The 22676-nt window shown below is 46.9% G+C and overlaps 2 protein-coding genes and 1 long non-coding RNA gene across 19 annotated transcripts in view; 1 reads left to right on the top strand and 2 right to left on the bottom strand.

Annotated features, from left to right (window-relative positions):
- Positions 1-1620, bottom strand: part of DCAF5 (DDB1 and CUL4 associated factor 5) — a 77580-nt gene extending 75960 nt beyond the window's left edge. Inside the window, exon 1 of the mRNA XM_037395939.1 lies at positions 1132-1620. Coding sequence (XP_037251836.1) covers positions 1132-1345 — 214 coding nt within the window. The 5' untranslated portion in view covers positions 1346-1620. The remainder of the gene's footprint in view (positions 1-1131) is intronic.
- On the top strand, positions 1146-22220 carry EXD2 (exonuclease 3'-5' domain containing 2). Of its 17 annotated transcripts, none has more exons than XM_037395952.1 (12): positions 1146-1256; positions 2305-2434; positions 5505-5606; positions 6177-6385; positions 12033-12440; positions 13367-13623; positions 14681-14807; positions 15607-15932; positions 18200-18306; positions 18534-18669; positions 19340-19696; positions 20852-22220. In XM_037395952.1, the coding sequence occupies exons 5-12, from the start codon at positions 12102-12104 to the stop codon at positions 21066-21068; spliced, it is 1866 nt and encodes a 621-aa protein (XP_037251849.1). In that variant the 5' UTR covers positions 1146-1256; positions 2305-2434; positions 5505-5606; positions 6177-6385; positions 12033-12101; the 3' UTR covers positions 21069-22220. The 17 variants fall into 17 exon arrangements, with proteins under 17 accessions (XP_037251849.1, XP_037251846.1, XP_037251844.1 ...); XM_037395949.1 differs by having other exon boundaries at positions 4217-5606; XM_037395947.1 differs by having other exon boundaries at positions 3450-5606.
- On the bottom strand, positions 7547-10276 carry LOC119151722. Its single transcript, XR_005105522.1, has 3 exons — positions 10189-10276; positions 9365-9490; positions 7547-8890 (listed from the first exon to the last, which is right to left on the bottom strand). It is a non-coding gene; the product is annotated as an uncharacterized LOC119151722 (long non-coding RNA).
- Positions 22221-22676: the final 456 nt, after the last annotated feature.

The following is a 22676-nucleotide window of genomic DNA, read 5'->3' as shown; positions in this document are numbered from 1 at the left end:
GGGCGCGGGGTCCGTCGGCTCGGCGGGAGAGCAGCGCCGCGGCCGCTCAAGGCCCCATGCCCCGGGGCGCCGCGCCGTGCCCCGCCGCGGGCGGGATAGGCCCTCGATTCCCCGGCCTGTCGCTAAGAGCCGCCCGAGGAGAGCGCGGCCTGCAGCGCCCGGCCAGGCCCCGGCCTGAAGTTGCGTCCTTTCCCCGCCACCCCTCCGAGCCCGGAGGCGGGGAAGGAAGAAGAGGCACCTGCGCCAAGCACTGCTGGAGGGGGGAGGCGAGCAAGCCGGCCGCCGAGCCCCGCAGCCCCTCCCCGGCTGGGGGGAAGGGGGTACACAGCCTTTCCCCGTCCTCGGTGTCGCAGCTGATGTCAAGCCCTCGCCTCCCTCCTACCTGACAGCATCCCCCCACCCCCCTGGCGGGCGAGCAACAGCGGGGAGTCGAACCCCAAAAACATCACCAAGGAAATAATCCACACACACACCCCCAAACGCACCCTGCAAGGGGAGGGAGGAGGAAAAACAAAACAAAACCCTACTCCCCTCCCTCAAAAGAAGACGGAGAACGGGGGTGATCCTAAAGTGACCAGTCCCTCAATTAAACCGATCCGGTTCCCCACCCGAAACCGAGCGCGACCACAGCCCCCCCGGCCAAACTCCGGCCCGCCGCCCGCCCGTCCCCCGGCAGCGCCCGCTGCGCCCGCCCGCCCCCCGGCGAGGCGGCCCGGGCACGGCGGTGACAAATGTCACCCACAATGCACGCGCGGGGCTGTGTCCCCTCTGTCGTCGTCCCCCCCCAAAAAAAATAAAATCCCCTCTTAAGGGGCAAAACACGCAAGCCATCAAATAAAGGGGCACCCCTAGCTTCCACCGCCAGCGCCCGGGAAACACTCTCGTAAAAACTTTGTCCAGGGCTCCCCCCCCAATAATAGAATTTAAAACCTGTCAACCATTTTAGATCTGTACTTGGGAAACATTATTCCCGGGCACCGGTGGGTTTGAGAAACGACTCCGAGCGCCGCCGCGGCTCCCCTCCCCCCGGGCCGCGGGGGAGGCGGCCGAGGAGGAGGAGGAGGAGGAGGAAGATGCTTTCTGGGGAGGGGGCGGCGGGAGGGGACGAGGGACGGGGAGCATTCGCTTTACCTGAGACCAGCCACTGGCCTCCATTGTTGGAGAATTCAATGGCATTGACACAGCCGAAGTGGCCCAGGAGGTCCTTCTTGTAGAGGTTCCTGCAGCCCCGCAGGCGTCTCCGCTGGAAGTCGTGGGTGAGCAGGGGGTCCCCCTCCAAGCCCCGCTGGGACAGGAACCCCACCACCGACCGCATGCTGCCCCCCCGGCCGCCTCTCCTCTTCATGCTGCCGCCTGCGCCGCTCCCCGCCGCTCCTTCCCCCGCCGCCGCCTCCCCTCCCCCGCTTCCCCCCTTGTTATGGTTATGATGATTTTTCTTTAGCCAGCCATGGCAGAGAGGTGTTAGACACTCCGCCGCTTCCTGATCCCGCTGGCTCCTCCCCGCTCCCCTCAGCAGCTGATCCTCAGCTGCAGCCCGCGCCTCCCGGCCCGGCTCTAGTGTGGCGCCACCGCCGCTTTCTAACTCGCTCCTGAACGGTGCGGGGGGACGGGTAAACTGGCCGCTCCGAGGACCGGCGGGCGGGCGGGCTGACGGTGCCCGCCGCCGCTGCTGGCGGCCGCGCCGCGCTGCCTGAGGCCGGCCCGGCCCGGCCCGGCCCGCCTGAGGGGCTCGCTGCCGCCCGCCGCCGGCTGCGAGGTGGCGACGGCCGGCCGGGCAGGTGGTGCCGCGGCCGGGAGCCGTCCCCGATGGAGGTGAAGGGCCCTGCCGGGAGCCGCCGCCGGCCCGCCCTGGGCTGCCCCGCCGGGCCCGCCCGGCCGCCGCGGGGAGGGTGAGGGGAAAAAGTCCCCCAAGTTCGTGTGGTTTGCAGCGGAGTTTGTCCGCCTTAAGTGCTGAGTGATTTCTGCGGGATTTCCAAAAATTATGTCTGTAGAGTTTTGTTGGGTTTTTTTCTCTTTAAGATAGTTTTTATGGCACTCTCTGAGGTTTTATTGCTTGCTCTCTCCTGCTCCTACCTGAGCAACACTGAAAGTAGGAGGGTTGCCCCTTCTCAGTTAAGCGGACCTCTCCTGCGGCCCCAAAAGACTGTTGGAAATGCAGAAGAATTTTCTTCTTACCCTTCAGTATCAACAAAACCCCAAAAAGCAGTTGGCTGGACAGGTGAAACTGATCTGCTTGGTCCTTCACCGTTTTACAACACCCTAACCTATGTGTTGGTGGGGAAAAAGATCTTCTGTCTTTCACAGGACCCTGTCCCTCACGTGTAACACCTGGCGCCACGTAAGACAACCGGAGCGTTGTCCGAGGGGAGCACCTCTGTAGCACGGCCTGCAGTCCTGCCTTGCGCTGTCCGACCACATCCCCCCCGCACACGAGGTGAGCCGTCCTGCGCCTGCAGCTCGGAACTTCCAGGTCTGTATTTCCCCACAGACACAGGTGAACTGCTGGCAGTGCCTAGGGCACCTACCGTTTTCAGAAGGTGAGGAATTAGCCTGACAGTCCTGGCCACCTTTGTGTGTAACTGCACCTGCCAGGCTCCAGGCTTTAAAAGAAACAAACAAAAAACCCTTTCTGACATAAACTGTGGTATCACAACATCACTGAGTACTGGTAGACTGTTGCCATGTTCCACTCACAGCGTTTCAATAGAAATTGAAATTATTTCATTATAGCAAGTCAGTTAAGTACTTTGGGATTCTTCTTGGTTAAGGTTATAGAAAGAATGTGAAATCCTATAAACCATGCTTTTTGGTTGACAACACTATAGCCTTACTTTTAACATATAACAAAAGAAAATGGCAAACTTTTCAGAAAAAAAGAAGTAAGAAAATTTATAAAAAGCATAGAACATTTCTTACGTGTCAACTTTTTATATATATAAAAAACCTATATATGATATCAATAGGTATAAATATCAGTACTTAATTACAGGTATAATAATAATTTGAGAGGAATATCCGGACACGTTTTGTTAACTGTTTTCTGTTAGAATGATAATTAATAATTTTAATATTGAAGTGAAAACGAACAGTTAGTTGCTTCTGCATCTGAGCTGTATGAAGATTTTGTTTTTCTAGTTACAGTTGTTGATAGCCAGCTATTGCTATGTAACATGTCTAGGAGGCATTGGTATAGAGAGGCAAAGACCCTGTCTGTCATGATTTGTGTTTATAACTTTAGCTTCAGCCACAGGTGAGTTGCAGTGGTATAAAATAATATTTTATATCTCTTTTGCTTGCATGCCATGAAATTCTGCACCATTAAAATTATATCAGAAACTGTTGCTCATTTCTGAATCCTTAACATAGGTGTCATTACATTTTTCTACCTATAGATTCTAAACTGACTCCACTAGTTTGTATTCCTTTCTCTCCTCATAATTTTCATACAGATCACATCACCATATGATTTGAGAGCCTTCCAGAAATACATTATGGAATCATGGAATTGTAGAATGGTTTGGGTTGGAAGGAACCTTAAAGACCATTTAGTTCCACCCCCCCTGCCATGGGCAGGGACACCTTCCACTAGACAACCTGGCCTTGAACGCTGCAGCTGTTGCTTTTGTCATATGTGGTTCGTTTTTTCCTCTTTCCTAAAGTATTGTTCAGGTTGGATATCTTTCATTTCTGTATTGAGATAAATAGGTGTAGAAGCCTTCCGTTTGAAATGTGACAGAATAAAATCTCTGGTGCTTTTTCCCCATCTTCTGGATCTGGTCTCTAGGAAAGCTGTGTACTTACTGGACAAATAAAATAATATTATTCCCTAAACCTCCAGTGCTAGATTTTCAGGAAAGATTGAACTGAAGGGTTTTTAATCACATTTATAAGCAGTCAGAAGGTTTCATGTTGTCAGAATTTGAAAGAAAAATAATAAAGACTGCCAATTGCTAAATGCCGTATTATCTCATATGACCATATAGGTTAAAAAAAAAAGCATTGGTAAGCATTCTTTTTGCTTTCCTTTGTTTGAATTAATTTTGAATATAACACTTAAGGAAATTATCATGACCTATACTCTTAACATCTTCCTTTGAAAATAACATGTTGCTGTGTTAGTAATGCCAGAGTGCTGTAATCTCTTCAAAACACATACACTGTTAGCCTGAGTCATGCTGAAGTAGCGTCAATGAAGCATCGTTTTCTACTTTAATAGGAACTTTCCACAGCTTGGAATGGAAGTATGGACGGTACTTTGTCAAACAGATTTGACTTTGTCAAGTTACTCTTCTGTTGGACATGTTATCTCATGGATGCTGTACTGAGACTCTTTGAATTTCACAGACCAAACTGGATTGAGCCTGGCCAGACTCAATGGGCAGAGTAACTCAGGGTGTGTTTATGCACTGCTTGAGCAGCTTAATTCTGTAGGATGTTTATAGTCTCCTCCATGCCTCAAAAGCAGGATGAAATAAAGCACAAAAAATGTTTTGATTGGAATTTCAACAAGTGGGCAATAGAGAGGAGGAGTCGACTATAAAGGAAATGGGAGATAACAGGGTGGTGACTTTCTGTAGATGCTTTTGGAAATGAAGATGAGTAAATAATGTTTGATGCAATACAGAAGAAGGAACTAGCAGAATGCTTCAGAAAAGAGATGTGGTCAGGGTAATGGTCTACATAAACAATCTTGGGTTGCGGTTTCAGTGTTGCTAATTCCAGGGCTGTGCATGGCCCAGTCTCCCAGCAGTACTAAATTGATTTGGATCAGGTATGACCATGGTGTCACATTGCTCTCACATTAGCTTCTGCCCATGCTGCAGAGTTTTTGTTCAGCTTCTGGAAGGACTGACAATACCTGATCTGGTTTTAATATCTGCTGGTACAAAATTATCCCTTCAGTGTTTTTTCTGAACAAATTTGAATTGGCAGAATTGGTTAAATTGCATTAGTGGTTTCCATTTGATGGCTGTGGTGTATTTGATTATTAATAGGAGGCCTGCAGTCAGCTTTATTGTTGGATTTACAGCATTTACAGCAGTTGATGGCTGTTGTGTTATGAGCTGTGCTGGTTAATGCGGAAGGGAGAGGTATTGGGCCAGCCTAGGTATGGAAGCAAGAGACCTAAACAAGGGTCTTAGTTGCATGGATGGATCAAAGGACTTTGTCTTAGAGATGCCATCTAGAAGAAGTCTAAAATTTAGATGTACCCTTGGTGCTAGGATCTACAAAGAGGTTTCAGTCAGAGCTAAGTTGACGTACAAGCGTGAGTGACAGGTAGACTCGTGATGTTATCTACAGATATGCACAAAGATAATAGGAGGACTTTCAGAGAAGAGGAAGAACCATGTTCTACCTCTACTGAGGTTTATCTTCCTGCTAGTCATCCAAAGAAAGGAGAAAAAAGGCTATGATTTGAGTTTAGATAGAGGGAGATAGCTCTGGGAAGAGGAGCAGGTCTGTAAATCATCTGCAGAGAGATCTTAGTTGTATTTGTATTTCAGATGAGATAAATCAGAGATAATGTGGGAGGATAAAAGGAGAAGACCAAGGATACAGTCCTCTGAGAGTCTGTCAAAGAGCACTTGGAAGGAGGGCTTAAAGAGGTAAAAATCTTAAGTGAAGCATGGTTGATTGTATCAGGTCAGGTTTAAATAATTTTTTTTTGAGCTCTGTTGAACCTTTGAATGGCTTTGGTTAACCCAGAGTGGAAATGAAGTCTTGACACTGGTAGTTAGATGTCTGTGGAGTGAGTTGGGGATGGGGGTTGCAGAGAGGTCATAGTTATTAGGAAAGTGGGGCTGAGTCAAGGCTTTTATTCTTATGTTTGTTTATACATTTTTTTTATTATTTTTGAGGGGAAATAGAAACAAAAGGAGGGCAAACCAAGAAGACTATGGCATATTTTAGCCAAACAATTTTTTAAAAATAATTTTGCTTGTGGAATTTACTCTGTATAGTGGAAGTTAGATGGCTTCTGGGCTTTCTCCTTTTACTTACTAATCTCATGAACCAGAAAGGTGGGAAGAATAAGCATTGATCTCTCAAACATCTCCCCTTGGGGCTGTTCAGCTAAAGGTGTAGCTTTAACATGCTGCTGAACCAATCTAATGACTTATGGCCACTGAAAGTGGCTTTGTTTTTCATGGCTAAGTGTTCTGTTCCTTTCTTTGTAGTGATGCTGCTGCTCACTGGACCTGCATGTCTGCTGTTCTACTGAGTTCCTTTGGCTCCTGAAAGTGTCCCAATGAATGCCAAAATCAGTACAGGCTAGTCAGGAGCACCCAGCCAAGAGTGCAGTTTTGCGAGGTGGGGTATGTCACCTTCTTAGTAGCCATGAACTGTGAGGCCAACTTAGTGTGTCTTCTGGAGCTGAACCACTGGGGTAAGTTAAGCAGCTCTTCAAGAAATGGAATTGTGAAATTCCTCTCTATTACTACATGAGCAATGAAAGTTGGCAAGTAATGAAGAAATATGTTGATGATGATCAATGTTAATACAGCTCATCCTCATGGGATCAATCTGGCAGCTCGCACCTCTGAGAGTTTTTTCAGATTCTTTGTAAAACCTGCAAACTGGCAGATCCCTGCAGTGCATTACTGCTGATTCATTCTTTGGCTGAGGATGTAGTTTCACTGAGATCTGGCTTTATGGTGGGCTGATTCAAGGAGTTAAACCAGAAGAAAACTGCATTTTTTGCTGTGCTAGCTTTCTGCTTGCCTAATTCCTTGAATCAAACTGGCACCAGTGTTTGTAGAAGAATGCCTACAGGTAGAAGGGGGAAGCAGAACTGCCTTTTCAACAGGACCTAAACCTTCTGTCCACCCCATTGCAGCGTGAAGCTCCACCTTTAGGATGTGGCTTCACAGTTGATTGAAACTGATCTCATTCTGACTTTTTGATGAAAGAAGCGGTCCTACTGCCTCCCCGGTACCAGCCCTGTTAAAACAAACCCTGCTCAGAATGACTTGTTTGAATATGCAGTCATGGGGTTACTAGCATGGATACAAGGGAGATAAATCACATTAGGAGTTGAAATGTGAGTTTGGTTTTCTTCTGTAGCTTGGGATGGGGCCCCGAATAGAGTGTTGTTAATGAGCTAGTGGGGACTACACACAGCTCTCTGCTCATTGTCTGCTAACAGCAATTTAAATCTTCACTGGAGCCTCTTTCCTTTGATATTCTGCGATCACTGATTTTTCTTTGAACACTGAGTCATTTAGCCTAGTCTTCTCCCTGTCAAAGGATGAGCTAATGTGATTATAATAATAATCTTTTTTCCTGTGATCAGCAGAACAAGTGAAGCCTGGTTTCCTGTGGACTTGTCCTGATGTGGCACTGCTGTGTGGATTCTTATATGTATATTGAGCAGTGTCTGCACATGCTTGCCATTTTATCAGTGACAGCTTTATGAGGATGTTTCATCGATTTGGCTTTGCATTTCACAGAAGTTACCTTTGTACAAATTTAGACGGAATTGGGCAATGGCTTAAACATGCTCTTTTGGCAAGGAAAGGGGGGAAGAAAGGGGACCCACAGGCAGAAATACCAACAGACACTGTAATTGCATAAGCCTTTTTTCCTTAGGAAATCAGGCTAAAAATGAGTCTTTTGACAGAGACCTCTGCAGAGATCTCTGATCGGGCTACAAAGACAGAAAGAAAGAAGTAAACCTTACTGTTTACCATGTAAAGGCTTCCAGTTACCTGCTGCAACAGATTTCTCATAAGTAAGGCTAAGACAGCAGTTGGTGTTTATTCACTTGGTTACCTTCTCATCTTCAGCAATGTCCCCATCCGTCTTTGGGAACTTGTTTTTTTGCCAGAGTGCACTCATGCATCAGTTGCTTTCATTTATTTTTAATTTAACCTTTATACTTGAATAAATGGCTATGTAGGTAGTAAGACAAGCTGTTAGAGAGACTTGTTGTTTACAGGACTGTTTATGTCGGTGATGCCATGAAAAATAAAGGCTTCAAATACAGCCAAGGATACGATCCTGTTACTGTAGAAAAGTTAGACTTGGGGGTTCCATTATGTAGCATCTTCTCTGTGAGACTTTCACCATGTAATAAATTCTGGGGTATTTTATTGTGTTCCTCTTTTGTAACTTTACATTTAAGCTGCTATTACCTCAAAACTAAACTAAACAATTTGTAAAAGGAAAAACTGGCCTGTTTTAAGATTTCTGGATGGATGCCAGTTTATTACAAATGGGTCCAGCCACAAACAAACTTTGTGGTCACTATTCTGAGCTCATCTTGAGCTCGGGTAAGAGTTCTCTTAGGAATGTTTTGCCTGCCTTGTAACAGGGCGGCTGGATCCTGGAGCCCAGCCATGTCAGCTTCTTTGGTCTCCTTCCAGTTAGTTGGGCCTTGAAATGTCTGTTATGTCCCCAGATGTTAACTTTTTTCCTTGCATTAGTTTACAGCTGGATCATTTCCCTGATTATCTGACGCTGTCATTACAGAAGTGCTGGAGCAAGGGAGCAGGGAGTGAGCAGTTGATCAGGTTGAACAGGAAGTGTGGGACTACCCTTCCCAGTGGCCATCCAGGTTTATGCTAGATTACAATGACTATGTAGAACAAAGCATTATACATTGGGGCGTGGGGGGTGGTGAAGGGAAGAGGGAGGGAGAGGAGGAGGGACAACTTGTCCATCTGACTGGGAACTCAGTTACAGCCAAACCCCTCCAGCTCTTTTTTCCTGAGTATGCACGTGATGCACTTTTTTCCTGAGCATGAGTCATGTGATGTGTTTTGGAGCAGTGCTGGCTCCTGTTTTGTGACCTCCTTTTCAGCTGGTCAGCTCTGCCTGGCACATCGGATCATAGGGGATGGATGGAGAAGCTGTGCCCGGGTTGTGTCTGTAGGGGAGGTGCAGACCTTCCCTGTAGAGGGGAATGAACCAGAGACAAGATGTGTGAGTTACTGCAGTGGGTGATTGCAGTGCTTTGTAACCCCCAGTGGATGAATATAAAAATGGATAAAAATGTCTTCGCTGTAGAGCAAGATCAAGGGTCTTTGCAGAAAGATGACTTATACTGCTGTAACTCCCAGGTATAAAGCATTTGTACGTCCAAAATACAGACACAAGTTAATGGAAAACAAAACTTTCCTGATGTGACCCCACCACCAGTAAGATTTGACATGATCGTACCATCCTGTCTTAGACCAGGTCCTTGGACCAAGCAGCTGCTCGAGTTTTAATGGCCTGGTAGAGAAGAGGGGCCTTACTTGCTCAGAGGAGTGGTCTTCTGGCAACCAGCTGTGCTCCCTGTTTGCTATCAATTGGTGCCTAACTCATTCCTGAGTTACAAAAAAAATGGGAGGTCGGGGGGTGGGTGGAAAAAGCAAGCATTTACCTGCAGACAGAAAAAATACTGCTTCTGTATAGTTTTTCCCTGATGACAGCCATTAGCTGCTTTGTTGCACCCCTTGGACAATCTGTCTGCTAAGTGCTGAGTCTCTCCCAGGGAGATCTTCCTAGCCTGATGATTACAAGATGGCAAAGTTAAAATGACATTTGACACTGACTGTCAAATTGTCAAAGCGATTTAAAGCAACACTTCCCATGGTTTCAGTGTCTCCTTCAAACAGATGCAGCTACCTGGGATTCTAACAGCACAAAAAATGGGAAATATGGGGAGAAATCGGGTGTGCAGATCTCTTTAACTTGCAATGGAAATAGGGCTGCAAACTTGTTTGCTTTTTGACAATCTTTGTCTCAAGACTTGGGGTGATGACCCCCGGCATGGCAGCTGGCTGTGTACTCATCCGTGCGTTGTGGCATCACGGTTCTCACATCCATACTTTTCCCACGGACCCGAGCTTTGTCATAATTATTCCTGTTAAACTCTTTAACCCTTTTCACTTGATTTTTCCCTCTGTTTTCTTCCAGTTTGCTACTTTGGAGGTAGCTACGCTTTGTTTGTCATTTTCCGGGATGCCTTTGTTCGTTACCCTCCCTTGCCCCTGTTCCCCGGCTCCCGCCGCGTTCCCCAGTGCCGAGGGCCGCCGCCGGTCCCCGCTCTGCCCGTCCGCCTGCCGCGGCTTCCCGGGGCGGGGCGGCTGCTCCCAGCCCGGTGCTGCCGGCGGGCCGGGCCCCCCCCCCCCGCCCCGCCAGCAGCGGGCCTCTCCCCCCGCCCCGGATATCTTCTGAACAGAGCTCGCTTTCCAGTGTCCGTACCAACATTTGACATCACGGTATTATTTGTGAGGCGGCACCCGCTGGCTGAAGGCCCGTTCAGGGACTCGGACGCGGCCACCGTAACCCCGCCGGCTCCGCCCGTCTCCGGGCCGCCGCCCCGAGCACCGTGCCGGGGCCCCGGCCGCGTCCTGCCGGCCCGGGAGCGACCAAGCAGCCACACAGGCGCTCCGCGGGCGCGACCGGCGGCCCCGAGCGGCACAGGCGGCAGCACACGCCTCCCGTCGAGGATGCAGCGCGGGGCCCCGGCGGGGCCCTCTGCCGCAGGCCGGGCCGGACCCACAGCCGCCGCGCCCCCGCCTCAGCCGCCGGCTGCCGTACAACATGGCGGCACCCACCGCCCGCTCGCACCGCCGGGAAAGAGGAAGCGTCCGCCACTCTAAGCCTCCCGGTGTGCGCGGCGACTACCCTACGGGGGGTTCCAGCCGCCGGAGACGGCCGTTCTGCGGAGACGCAGGTAGCGGGCGGGCAGGTGGGTGCCCCGGCGGGGCGCCTGTAGGCCGAGCGGCGGCGCGGCGAGGCCCGGGGGGGGGGAAGCGGGGAGGCTGCTGGGCGCATCCCGGCGCGGGCCAGGACGGCAGGTGCCCCGGCTGCGCAGGCCGGAGTGGTCGGCGGCCTCCCCGGCCGGGCCCTCGGCTCTTCCCGCCTGCGCGCTCCCCGCGGGGCCGGCACCCGGGCCTCTTCCCGGTGAAGGCCCGAGCACGCCGACAACGGGCAGCGCCTGCCCCCTGCCGCTAAGGGGAGCCGCGGCCCGGAGGAGCGCTCGTTGCTCCCTGCGGGGGCGCCAGCGGCGGCCCGGCCCGACACCGGCCTGTCCCCCGCGGCCCGCACGCCTCCCCCACGGCGGGCGGGCTGGGCCTGCTCGGGCCGGCGGGCGGCCCCGCACTGCGGCGGGGCAGGGGCCGATGTGTCCGGTCGTAGCCTCCTGCCGGGCCGGGGCGGGGGATCCCACACGCGGGCTGCCTGAGACCGCAGCCTGCACCGGCATCCCGGCTCCCGGAGGGCGACGGCTGCTGGATGGAGGAGAGGCCGCAGCGCCCTCCGGGCTCTCGGTTTTCTCGCTCACTTCAAAAGTGGGAGTGTTAACGGTGACCGCACAAGCGCCCAGGCCGGAGGCCGTGCCCATACTCTCAGTGCTGTTAACGGTTGCGCAGGGCTGTAGTAGCACCGATGCTACAGCTTCTGCTTGTGCCGAAAAGCCATAAGAGCAGACCTTAAAAAATAACGCGGTGGGCTGGGGAGGTGGGGGTAAGGGTTGATTTCAGTTTACTGGAGGGGGACCCGAGCTTTGGTATGATAGAGGGAAAGCTATGTTACAAGTAGATGCTGTTTCTTTGGGGCTTTTCAATGCCTGAAGAGCCATTTGACCATAGTACAGATGTGAATGTAATGGGCAATGCCTATTACTTACTAATGCATGAACAGACATGCTTGTTCTGCGGTAATTTTGTCTTGGCCTTGTTTAGGTTGACCTGGCTCCAAACTGAGATAAAAGATGTTGATAATAGCCCTGACTAGCTTATTTTTGGAATATCAGAGTTTGTGTAAGCGTCTGCTTGCACCAGTATAAATCGGTGGATTCCCCTTAACATTTTTGGTGATGTGATCGACAGCAGCATTCTGTCTCCTCTTACTGCCCAGTCCACCACCGCAGCAGTCTGTCCCCCGACCCCCAATCTATCAAAGTGGGACCCAGTCCTTTTTCTGTCAGGATGGCGAGTTGTGTGGCTAGAACCTTGTTATGATACCAGTGGGTGTATTTAATGCCTCTAAATATGTTTCATTAAGTTGTCTTTAATTTCCACCTCTCTCATTTTTCTTTGCAGGCCATGATAAAATCCTACAATGATGTTTTGAATGGGTGAAGTGAAGAGGGGAAAAGGGGAATAAAAAAAATGCCCAAGCAAACTGCAGTGACGATTACTTTGGCGACCCTGCTGGGTGTTGCAGTAGGGGGCCTGGTTTTATGGAAAGCAACCCAGCGTCGGAAAGGAAAAGCATGCTGTAGTAGTCAGCAAGAGGAAGCAGTTGTAAACTCGGGAGATGAGAAACTGATTAAGGCAGAGGATAAGGAGGTGCTTTCCTTATTCAGATCTCCCACTTTCTCCTGGGTAGAGAGGACCCTTGGTGCAGACATAGTGATAGTTTCAGAGCAGGAGGAGTGGGATTGTGTTGAACCTTTGCTGAAGAAGGAGCTGGAGAAGTGGCCAGTGCTCGGAATGGATTGTGAATGGGTGAGTGATCAAGAAGCACATCTCCTTTGGATTGCAAATTGCAATCGAAAATCATTGAGGGTGGAATGATTCCTTTGCTTAAATGGATACAGCAGGACTGACTCTTGAAACTGCCTGTGTGATTATCTGTCACACAGCAGTGAAGTGGCTGCTAGTTTTGATTGTTCTCACGTTTAAGTGTGCTGACTTAAGTTTTGCATTCACTAGTTATATTTGTTTACTGAACTGTGATAAATCGTTGATACTAAATATAGTGGTAACTGTGTGGCTTATTATAGCATTATGTGTTTTGTATAATTTCTGTTTAAATGTGATTTACTGGAAGTAGTTTAGGTTTACACGGTTTTAAATCCAGCTACGTATGTCAGAAACCATTGCTTGAGAATAATAAATCCAAAAAGGAGGATAATACTGATCTGTAGATGTAACTCACTGGGACTAACAGAAAGCAAAGTTCCTCATCCACTTGTGTGGACATTTGCCTGTGTGAACTCTCAAAACAGGCTTTGCGTCATTTGTAGAGCCTAGCTTTGCCATTATATTGGGTGAAAAAGTATTTACCCTGCAGTCGATAGTATAATCCACAGTTAAACAGTGTGTTTGCCATAAACATTTATGTAGTGGGTGGCTTTGTGCTGATGTGGATTAAGAAATGGTGTCTGATTTCTTCCACCAGATAGCTATGAGGGGGAAAAGTGAAAGGGGGAAAGTTTCTCCTGTAGGAGTGTGGCAAGAAGTAGCTTGGGGACAATAGTACTGTACAACAGATCACATAATTTGCAGTAAAATGTGAGAGACATGTAACAATACTTGATTGCATAAACTGAGAGGTATTTCCTGTCTTCAGTGGCCTCTTGCGGTTTGTTCCAGCTCCAGTGTTGCTAATAGTACTGCAACTCAGACTCTAATTTTTGTCTTTATTTCAGGTGTCTGTGGAGGGAAAAGCAAATCCTGTATCCCTCCTGCAGATGGCTTCCTCCAGTGGCCTCTGCGTTCTTGTTCGGTTGCCCAGACTGGTTGCCAGTGGACAGACTATCCCGAGGACCCTGTTGGACATCATGGCAGATAGTGCTGTGTTGAAAGTTGGGGTAGGATGCTGGGAAGATGCTTGCAAGTTACTTAATGATTATGGTCTTCCAGTCAAAGGGAGCATGGATCTCCGGTATTTAGCCATGAAACAGCGGTGAGTTTCTAAAGACAGAGGCAGCTCTATTTAAGGCATCATTTAAGTTGGAAATGTTTTAAAAGTAATTGGTGTATGCTGAATGGTGCCAGGCAGGTAGGTCTGGAGTTCTCGTGATGGTTTTAGAGGATGGGCATTGACAGCCGCAGCCCAAGAACATGTCATGCTTCTATTTTGTGGTCTTAATGGAAATGAAATCTTAATGAAGATTTTATATGCTAATTGTGTCTGTTAGTCTTCTCATGCAACACCCTTATGGATTTTTATCTGAGTACCATGATTCGGCCTTTAAGAAGTCCAGGCACAGTGATGTTATACAGTGAGAGTGATCACTGTATCAACAGATGTTTGAATATACTGCGTAGAAGTATGGGGTAAACGTACCAGGGGCATATAAGTGGAACTGCTGAATTACAGGATTTCTTGAAAAATTACTAAATAAACCAGCTCTGATTTTCTCTTTTAATAACAATGCTTCCATTGAAAGGTTACAGTTATGATACTGTTTACTCATCCTTCATTCTTTCTAAAATAAATAATTTTACTTACGAATATTCTTCATGTACAGTGTATATATGCCTTATGTACAGTGTGTGTATGCCTGGGTGTGTTGTTAGTGATGTGGAGCATGGGTTTGCTGACCTGATGGTGCGTTTTTAGCACTGAGGATGGACTTGTCTCTGGTGGCCAGGATTCCTGGGTAATTTCTGGCTCTCATGCTCCTCGTGAATCCCTGGAGGCAGGCTGTCCATCACTGTGTGTTAGACCTCTTCAGTTCAGAGCCAAACACTTCAGCCTTAAGTGTTACTAACTCCCAGCCTTTTCTGTTTTGCATATCGCAGACACTAGATAATTACTAAATCTAGAAACAACATTTTAGTGGAGGGGAGGGAGAGGGCCTGTAAAGCTGACAGGCAGCTGTGTGCTGTTTGAGTGGGAGTCATGCGTCGTGTGCATTGTGTTCTGGCAGGTTGAGGGTGTATGAGGCCATCTGAATTTGCATGGGTGATAGCTTCATTTTTAATATGTTTGTTTCACTTTCTTTGTTAAAATGAAGGAAGGATCTACTTCACAACTGCCTTAGCCTTAAGTCTTTAGCTGAAAAAGTCCTGAACTATCCGCTTGACAAGTCTCCTCGTGTACGTTGCAGCAACTGGGAGGCAGAACAACTAACACAAGATCAGGTGTGTCTTCAACTTAGTATTTTGGGAGGAAAAGCAACCTTCTTCATAGAGAAGAAGCATTACAAAAGGGAGATCTGAGCCTTCTTCAAGTTCTGCCTCAAAACTTTATGTGTGACTGTGATCTGAAGTTAATTTCAGGCTCTGTGCCTGCGTTTCCCTCCTTTTCTGTGAAGATAATTTTCTGCTGTTCTCCCTGGATTCTTGACCCTTGTTTTCCTTTAGTCCTGAAAGGTCTAGAAGGCAAAATCCATTAAGGAAGTGTTTGTGCACCCAAAACCTCACCTTTTGTATTATTTTCTTTTCTCCAATCTATAGCAGTCAGTGCAATATTAGAGAGCCACCTTGGAAACCTTGTTCACCATCTTTAGACCTTTATGGTTTTCCCCATTACACTCTTTACCATCATGCTGCACATGTCTACAAAATCAGTGACCAGTAGAGGGGGTGACAGGATAAATAACCTCGCTGAATATTTGTGGGCAGTGTGTTAAAAGGGAGCTGTTCATTGTTTGGAGAAGACTTGGTGGGGCAGAAGGGTGTTTAAGGCCTGGTTGACCTGAATTTTTTTTCAGTCCCTTGCAGTTCCTGGGGGGCATCCATGAGTATTTCAAGTCTGACTGACCTTTTATGTAGAGGGTGGTGATGTTATGCAAGTGTCACTCAACTGCCAGAACTTTACGTGAATCTCAAAAGGAAATAAATCCAGCTCTGGCTTTACTGTACCAAGTGTTAAAGACTGCTGATGTTTGGGATGATGTTTGCTGTTTGTCAGCATCTTGATGTCTGTGTTTTTCTGCAGGTTCTCTATGCTGCTAGGGATGCCCAAGTCTCACTGGCTCTGTTTTTCCATTTGCTGGGATTTGCCACCCTCCCTGCTATATCTGATGGTGAAAACTCTGTTGCTGCTTGGGAAAAAGCACTGGCTAAATGCCGGGCCTTTGTGGATATCCCATTTAGAGGAAGAAGGATTGGTAGCACAGGAGAGGAGAAGAGTGGAGAGGGACGCTCTCCTCAGAAAACAAAGACTCGGAAATCATCGGTGAATGGCCAGCCCTCTGGCTGTCAGCAAGTGAAAGATCCTCGGAGGCAAAAGAGAAAGCCTCTGGGTGTGGGATATTCTGCACGGTAAGTCTGTGAGCACATTTTGCTCTTTGCACCCCAGATGGAAAATCTTGAATGATGCCTCATATGCTGTTCATCAAACAAAGTGGATAACATGAGCTGGGAAAGGAAACAGGACCTAACAGTCACGGGAGCCAGATCCTGTTTCTGTTTACCTCATTACCTCTAGGTGGTATTGAAAGAGAGGCAGCACTTGGATCTGTACTAGGTCATGAGCAGATTAAGGGGTCATCTTCAGCTTTTGCCTTTGATTCTCCTCTGGAGGAACTAGCTGGAGGGCAGAGTCCCTGCAGGAGGCAGCTGGCTGTCTGGGTTGCATTTACAGCCCAAACAGCTGTGCCCTGTCTCCTCCAGGGAAAAGGTGGCAAGTGCTTGTCCTTTCAGCAGGGTCTGCCTCATGCACTGCTGTTTGTACTGTGCTGGCCCCGGTCACTGTGGCCACAGAGGTGTCAGGGTGCTGAGCAGAGCTGAAAGGTAAGGTTAGGAGGGGTAAGACACATTATGTGAGGTGTGAGAGGCCACAGAAGGAACAGTCTGTGGCAGCATCAAAACGCTGCATTTCGGTGTTGGCCAGGGAGAGAGAGGAGGGACTGGTACTACTTTTGGCCTCACAGAGGCAGCTATTGCTGGATTCAGGTCATTTTGTGGAGCAAATCCTAAATTCTTATGGCCTTCTGCTAATGGGAGTTCAGTTGTTTTTAAATTCAGACAAATTGGAGAAGTCTCTTCAAGCTCAGTGGAAGATGTGGAGATCTAGTATGTTTGGTTTTGTTCGGATACAATCTAATAAGATTTATCACTGGATGTAAGAACTAAAATTGTCTGTAATTACAATTTGGAAAGAAAACCAGACATTTTAGTGTGTGTTTTCTCCTTTTCAAGTTGATTGGATTAGCAACAGAGATGTTCTAATGTAGTCAATAATACTGATTTCATTAGCAGTCATTAACAGTATTGTGTTGTACACAGCAAGTCCCTCCAGATTTATTTATTAGTTGGAGCCTGTGTCATACAAAACAGAAGGACTGCACCTCATGGGAGGATTAGAAGTTGAACAAAATTGAATTCCAAGCTAAATTGAGATCTCCTCATGTTTGTTTATTTACTGTTTTTAACCATGCTTGACTTCGTGATAGATCACTAGTTTTTACAATATCTCCAGCAGTGTGGCTCTGGTCTGTAACAAGACTGGATGTGATTTCAAAAGTAATTTTCCACTCTTCCTTTCTATAAGACTGTTCAGTTTTAATGTTTATTCATTTAGAGTTGGGAAGTACTCAGCTTATCTTGGTGATTGGGCTGAACTGCTGATGTTCAGTGGATGGAGACCTTCTATATCATTATTGTTTTGTTGGGTTTTTCCCCCCCATGGACCTCAGAAGAAGTCCTTTTGTCAGATTATGCAGCCTGTGAATCAACCTTTTTAGCTGGTAGAGCTCTGCAGAGTACTTACACGATCTCACTGGAGAGAAGAAAGAAAACTTTTCCACAGTGTATTGTGACGTGTCTGTATCCCTGGCCGGTTCTTCCCAGATGCTCCCAGAGCCTAGCCTGATCTGCTTTTCAGTTTAAAGGAGGTTGGCAGGGTAATGAAATGTTTGCTGCAGAACAGAGTCCTTCCGAACACTGCTACAAACCACCAGAGACTGGTCTCATACAGGACTTTTCGCCACTGGCAGGGTTACGTGCCTATGTTTCAGAAGGCCTCGGCTCAACTTTGTTGCTCCCCTGGACTCGTGTGTTTGGGCTCCTAGTGCTGCAAGAGCCTTTTTGAACCATTTATCTTGGATGAATGAAGTAATTGCCGTTCACGCTAAGTTTTAGAAAAGTCATCTTAATAAAACATTAAAGTACGGGCTTAGGCAGCTGGTCCTTGAAACTGCCTTGCCTTTAAGTTGGCTCTTTTAGCATACTCTTAGCTCATTGTCCTTCTTGACTTCAGTAGTCTTTTGTTTTCTAATGTAACTTTTTTTTGAAAATGCTGTTGTCATTGATGGCATCTCTTGAAAACTGGGATTCAGCATTACAATTCTGTTGGCAGGGGGCGATACCTTACAGTCAGTTGGTAAACCCCAGGTAAGTTTTTGGACGTTCTGCTCCCCTTAGCAGCAGGCTGTGCAGTGTGCTTAGAAGCCTTAAGTGTGTGTTTAGAGGCACTGCTGTGTTTTGGAGGAGACTGCATGAACTGCAGTGTGGAACACATGCCTATAGAGAGCTCTGGTTTTTTGGCATACTGTTACGGTTGCTGTAACGCTGCCCTTGTTTCATAGAAAGTCTCCACTGTATGACAACTGCTTCCTGCATGCACCAGATGGACAGCCCCTGTGCACTTGTGATCGCAAGAAGGCTCAGTGGTATCTGGACAAGGGGATTGGAGGTGAGCATACCAGTTGTTTGTTGGTATTTGAAATACAGCTCTTTTTTTTTTTTTTTTTTTTGTGTGGCTTGTTTCTTAGATAACTGGGCATGATTTTTTTTGTATTCTTTCTGATTGGAGATATTTTTGGGGATTCACTAGGATGACTCCTGTGTTTTAGCACAGTTATTTTAGCTTTCAAATACAAATTTGCCTTGAATATTCTCTATTTGCCTTTACCCTTTCAGAGCTAGTTAGCACAGACCCATTTGTGGTGAAACTGCGGTTTGAGCCTTCAGGACGTCCTGAGTCTCAAGTTGATTATTATCTGACAGTCAAAGAGAACCTGTGTGTTGTATGTGGCAAGCGAGAATCCTATATCCGGTGAGTTGTTTGGTGGGTAGGAGATAAACGCATCTTTTAAAACAGGACTGAGGTCTGCATCTAGTTGGCATCCATAAGTTTGGTTCATGGCCATGAACATTGTGCTTGTTCACATTCTGGATGGGCTATCACTGTTTGAATACTCTGTAGTTTTACGTGTCTGTTTAAGTTTGACGCTGAACAGGCCAGTCTTTCCTTTCCTTGCAGAGGCAGGAGGTGTTGGTCCTTGGAGAGAACAAAGCGTACGGAACATGTATTTGCGTAGTTGGCGTGACAGGGGGCAGCCAACGCATGCTGTTCTGATGGCATCCCGTTCTGATATAGCTGTACTGTTCCTTCCACTACTTAATCCTTATGTTTTTGAAAGGTTTCAGTGAGCCTGAAGCCCATGAGGTCACAAAGGGTGAGATTTTTGCCTTTGCTACTGTTTCTCATAGCGCGTTGCTTTATTTTTTATGGGTTTTTTACAGTATGAATCACAATAAATCACAAATAATTGCAAATAAAGAGAAGTTGCAGAACCTATTGCTGCCCTGAGGGTCCTGACTCTGGTGACCTTTGTTTTCCTGGACTTTTAGTATTAGTTGACCCTTTGTAGACCAGGAAGAGGAGGAACTGAGGAGCAGCAGCTCCAGGCAAATGTAATGAGCTGGCTGCTTTGTCTTCCTAGGAAGAACATTGTTCCTCACGAATACCGAAGACACTTCCCCATCCAGATGAAGGACCACAATTCCCATGATGTGCTCCTGCTCTGCACATCCTGCCATGCCATCTCCAATTACTATGACAACCATCTCAAGCAGCAGCTGGCTGAGGAGTTTGGTGCCCCCATCGGCTCGGAAGAAGGCGTGCGTTTGCTGGAGGACCCTCTGCGCAGGCAAGTGCGCTCGGGGGCCCGAGCACTGCTGAATGCAGACAGCCTGCCTAACCCTCGAAGGGCAGAGCTTCTGCAAAGCATCAAGGACTTCTTTAACACAGAGACAGTCACCCCCGAGATGCTCCAGGAAGCAGCTGGTCTGGAAACCAGGTATAACAAGCCCATCAATAGATGTAGCATTTTAGTTATTTATGTTGGCACGTAAGTTCAACAAAAAGTTGTCTACACGCAGTACCTTGGGTAAATATTACTGCAGCAAAAGAAAAGAAAATCCAGCAGGATTTGCAGAGTTGAGGATCACATATGCTGAATCCTCCCACCCCCCAAAGCTTTTTAATGAAAATAAGACAAAACTTGTTCCTGGTCTTGGGCTATTGATGCATCTTCCCTAAAATAATGGTGTCAAGTTAAGGATTGTCTGAATTTGAGGCTACTAGTAGTTGGTCTGCACAGGAGAAATGAGCCCCTAAAACCTTAAATGAATCACTTGTATAAGCCTAGAGAGTCTGGTTTTATGGTGCTTTGATACATTTAATTAGAAAGCAAGAATAGGAAGAATTGTTTGTGGTGTATCCTAAGGCTCTAAGCAGACAAACACACTGCATTTCTTACTGTGTTTTTGTTTTTGTTTACCCACTTCACTGTTGGGTTGAGGGGAGGTCTGTGAACTGTAGCTCTTGTTTATCCCCTTTCCCTTTCTTTTCCAGTCATCTCCTTCTGTTCTTGATCTCCATCTTCCCCTCCACTATTTTATACTTATTTTGAAGGACAGATCAGGGAAGATGACTGAAAGACAATCGTATCAGAAGCCTCCTCTCCTCCTCTTTCTCAAAGCCTCCACAGATATCTTTCCTTAATGAGTATCTGGTCTCTGTCTGCATGAAGTCAGTATTTTTTCCTTGTTATGCTCACTGTTGTTTGTAATATGCCAATGTTATAAGTAGGAACCTATCCAGGTAGGGAATTCAGTGGCAGGATCAGGGCTCTGGGATGTCATACAGTTCTTACCTTGAGAAATTTGCGATCTGTCTCCTGAGGAGCTTGTAATGGACCTTGAGAGCTCTGTTTAGTATTGCTATAAAAGAACACTTTCTCAGTTCAAAGAAACTTCCTAGTGTAACTGTTCCAGAAAGCAGTCTGGCATCGAAGCAGAGCTTAAAACTGTCCCTCTTGGTTTGTTTACCACGTATCTGTAATGAAACTCTGCAGCTGAAAGTATCTTCAGTGTCTTGCTGTTCATTGGAGACAGGTCTAGAGGCTGACAGTGGGCTTATGTGAAAACAAACTCTGCTTGTGTCCTGGCAGGATCTGCAATGAGAGCTACATGCCACATGGACTGAAGGTGGTGCAGTGTTTTGCTAAAGGAGGCCTGCGCTCCCTCATGCAGTTGGAGAGACGCTGGCGGCAGCATTTCTTGGACAGCATGCAGCCCAAGCACCTCCCAGAGCAATGGTCAGTGGACCATAACCACATGAAGCTGATCCGAAAGTATGGGGAGGATCTTCAGATTGAGCTGTCGTGAAACTACCTTCCTGGACTCTAGACAGTGTCTAATGGACATATGTAACTGAAGGCGGAAGGACTGTTTTTATTTCTATGTTTCCACTAAAATCTGGGCCTGGGTTTGCAAACAGGCATCAGTAGATTATAGAGTTAAATCCATTGACTTGAATTTTCAGGTGGTTTGGAATTTTTGATCCTATTTTGTCAGTGACTAGTTCAGTGCAAGAGTGATATGCTGAGGGAACCTGTCTTCTCAAAGTGACTATGGAGTTATTTTCTCCCCCCCAGGATGTCTGAGGCCTCCAGACTGTCTCTCTTACTACAGAGCACAATAAATGAATATTTCCAGGTTTTCTGATATAAAGGATAGCCAGGGGTGTAGAAATATCTGCACCCTTGGCTATACTTTGAGAACCTCCTGATAAAAGTCTGTCTTTGCTTTCAGTGTAGTTGTACGCATATGAGTTGTTCTCAGAGAAGACTCCCTGCCAGGGAGAGATTCCTTGTTTGGAAGTGGCAAAGAAACCTTATATTTTTTTGCAGATTCTGAGCTGTATCAGCATTGCAGACAGGTCTCAGTGAGTTTCCTGGTGGCGGGTGCCTGATGAGAAGTAACACTCTGACTCTGGCCGTATGGAAGCACCCATGTCGGTCAAGTCTTTTCTGAAAGAGCTTCCAGCAACACACAGTCTGTTGAGGGGAGGAAAAAAAAAAAAAAGTTCTTTCCCGATTCCACTTGTCTATTATGAATAGCTCTTGATGGGTACCTTTTCATATCAGACTGAAATGAGGTCAAGTGTCTTAAAAGCGATGAGAGGAGACAAATTTAATTTACAGACCAACATCTTTTAAGAGGTCACACCAGGTGTGGCAGAAAACTGAAAAATCCGATATTCTGTTCCTGGATTTGACATGTGTCGTGGCAAGCAGGTCATACTCTCTCCATGCCTGTTTCCCTGTCTCTAAAATGGGACTAATAATGCTTAACTATCTCACAAGGGTGTTGTGAGGCTTAATTAAATAACGTTTTTCTAAAATGCTTTGAAAATATAAACCAGTGTGTGCTAATTATTACTGTTGTTTTTTAAAATGTGTTGTTGTCTGACTTTCTTAAATATTCGTGGTTTTTGCCTGTTGCTAGACTTTAGTTAAATATAACTTTTTAAAAATATATACCCCTTTCTGTGAAATCACTTTTGATGAATTTGATTGCACGAGGTGAGTGTGCTTCTCCTGAATGATGAAGCTGTGCTCAACTTTTATAGGTCTCTGTAAAGAAGTTTCAGTGAAACCCTCACTGTACTTAACACGACTGCATATAGCACAGTTGACCCATATTTTGTTATAACATTTGGGCAGAATCCTGGACCTGCTGTGATCATGGCTCAAACTCTCCTTTATCAGATAATTCATGAAATTCCACAGTCCAGGGGTGAAAAACCTGTTTGTAGCAGAGACTGAGATAAGTGGAAGTCGCAGAGAAATGGTATGTTAATACCATCCCAGAGGAGCTGCAGTAGCAGCCTAAGCACAAGGAATCAAAGATTCATGATAAATACTACTTATCACAGAGCTGCAAATAAGACCATTTTCATTCTAAGGGCAATTTTATTCCTTTCCTGTACCA

Source organism: Falco rusticolus, chromosome 7 (assembly GCF_015220075.1).
Source record: "Falco rusticolus isolate bFalRus1 chromosome 7, bFalRus1.pri, whole genome shotgun sequence".
Lineage (NCBI taxonomy): Eukaryota > Metazoa > Chordata > Aves > Falconiformes > Falconidae > Falco > Falco rusticolus.
This window is presented reverse-complemented; position numbering and strand designations above follow the sequence as displayed.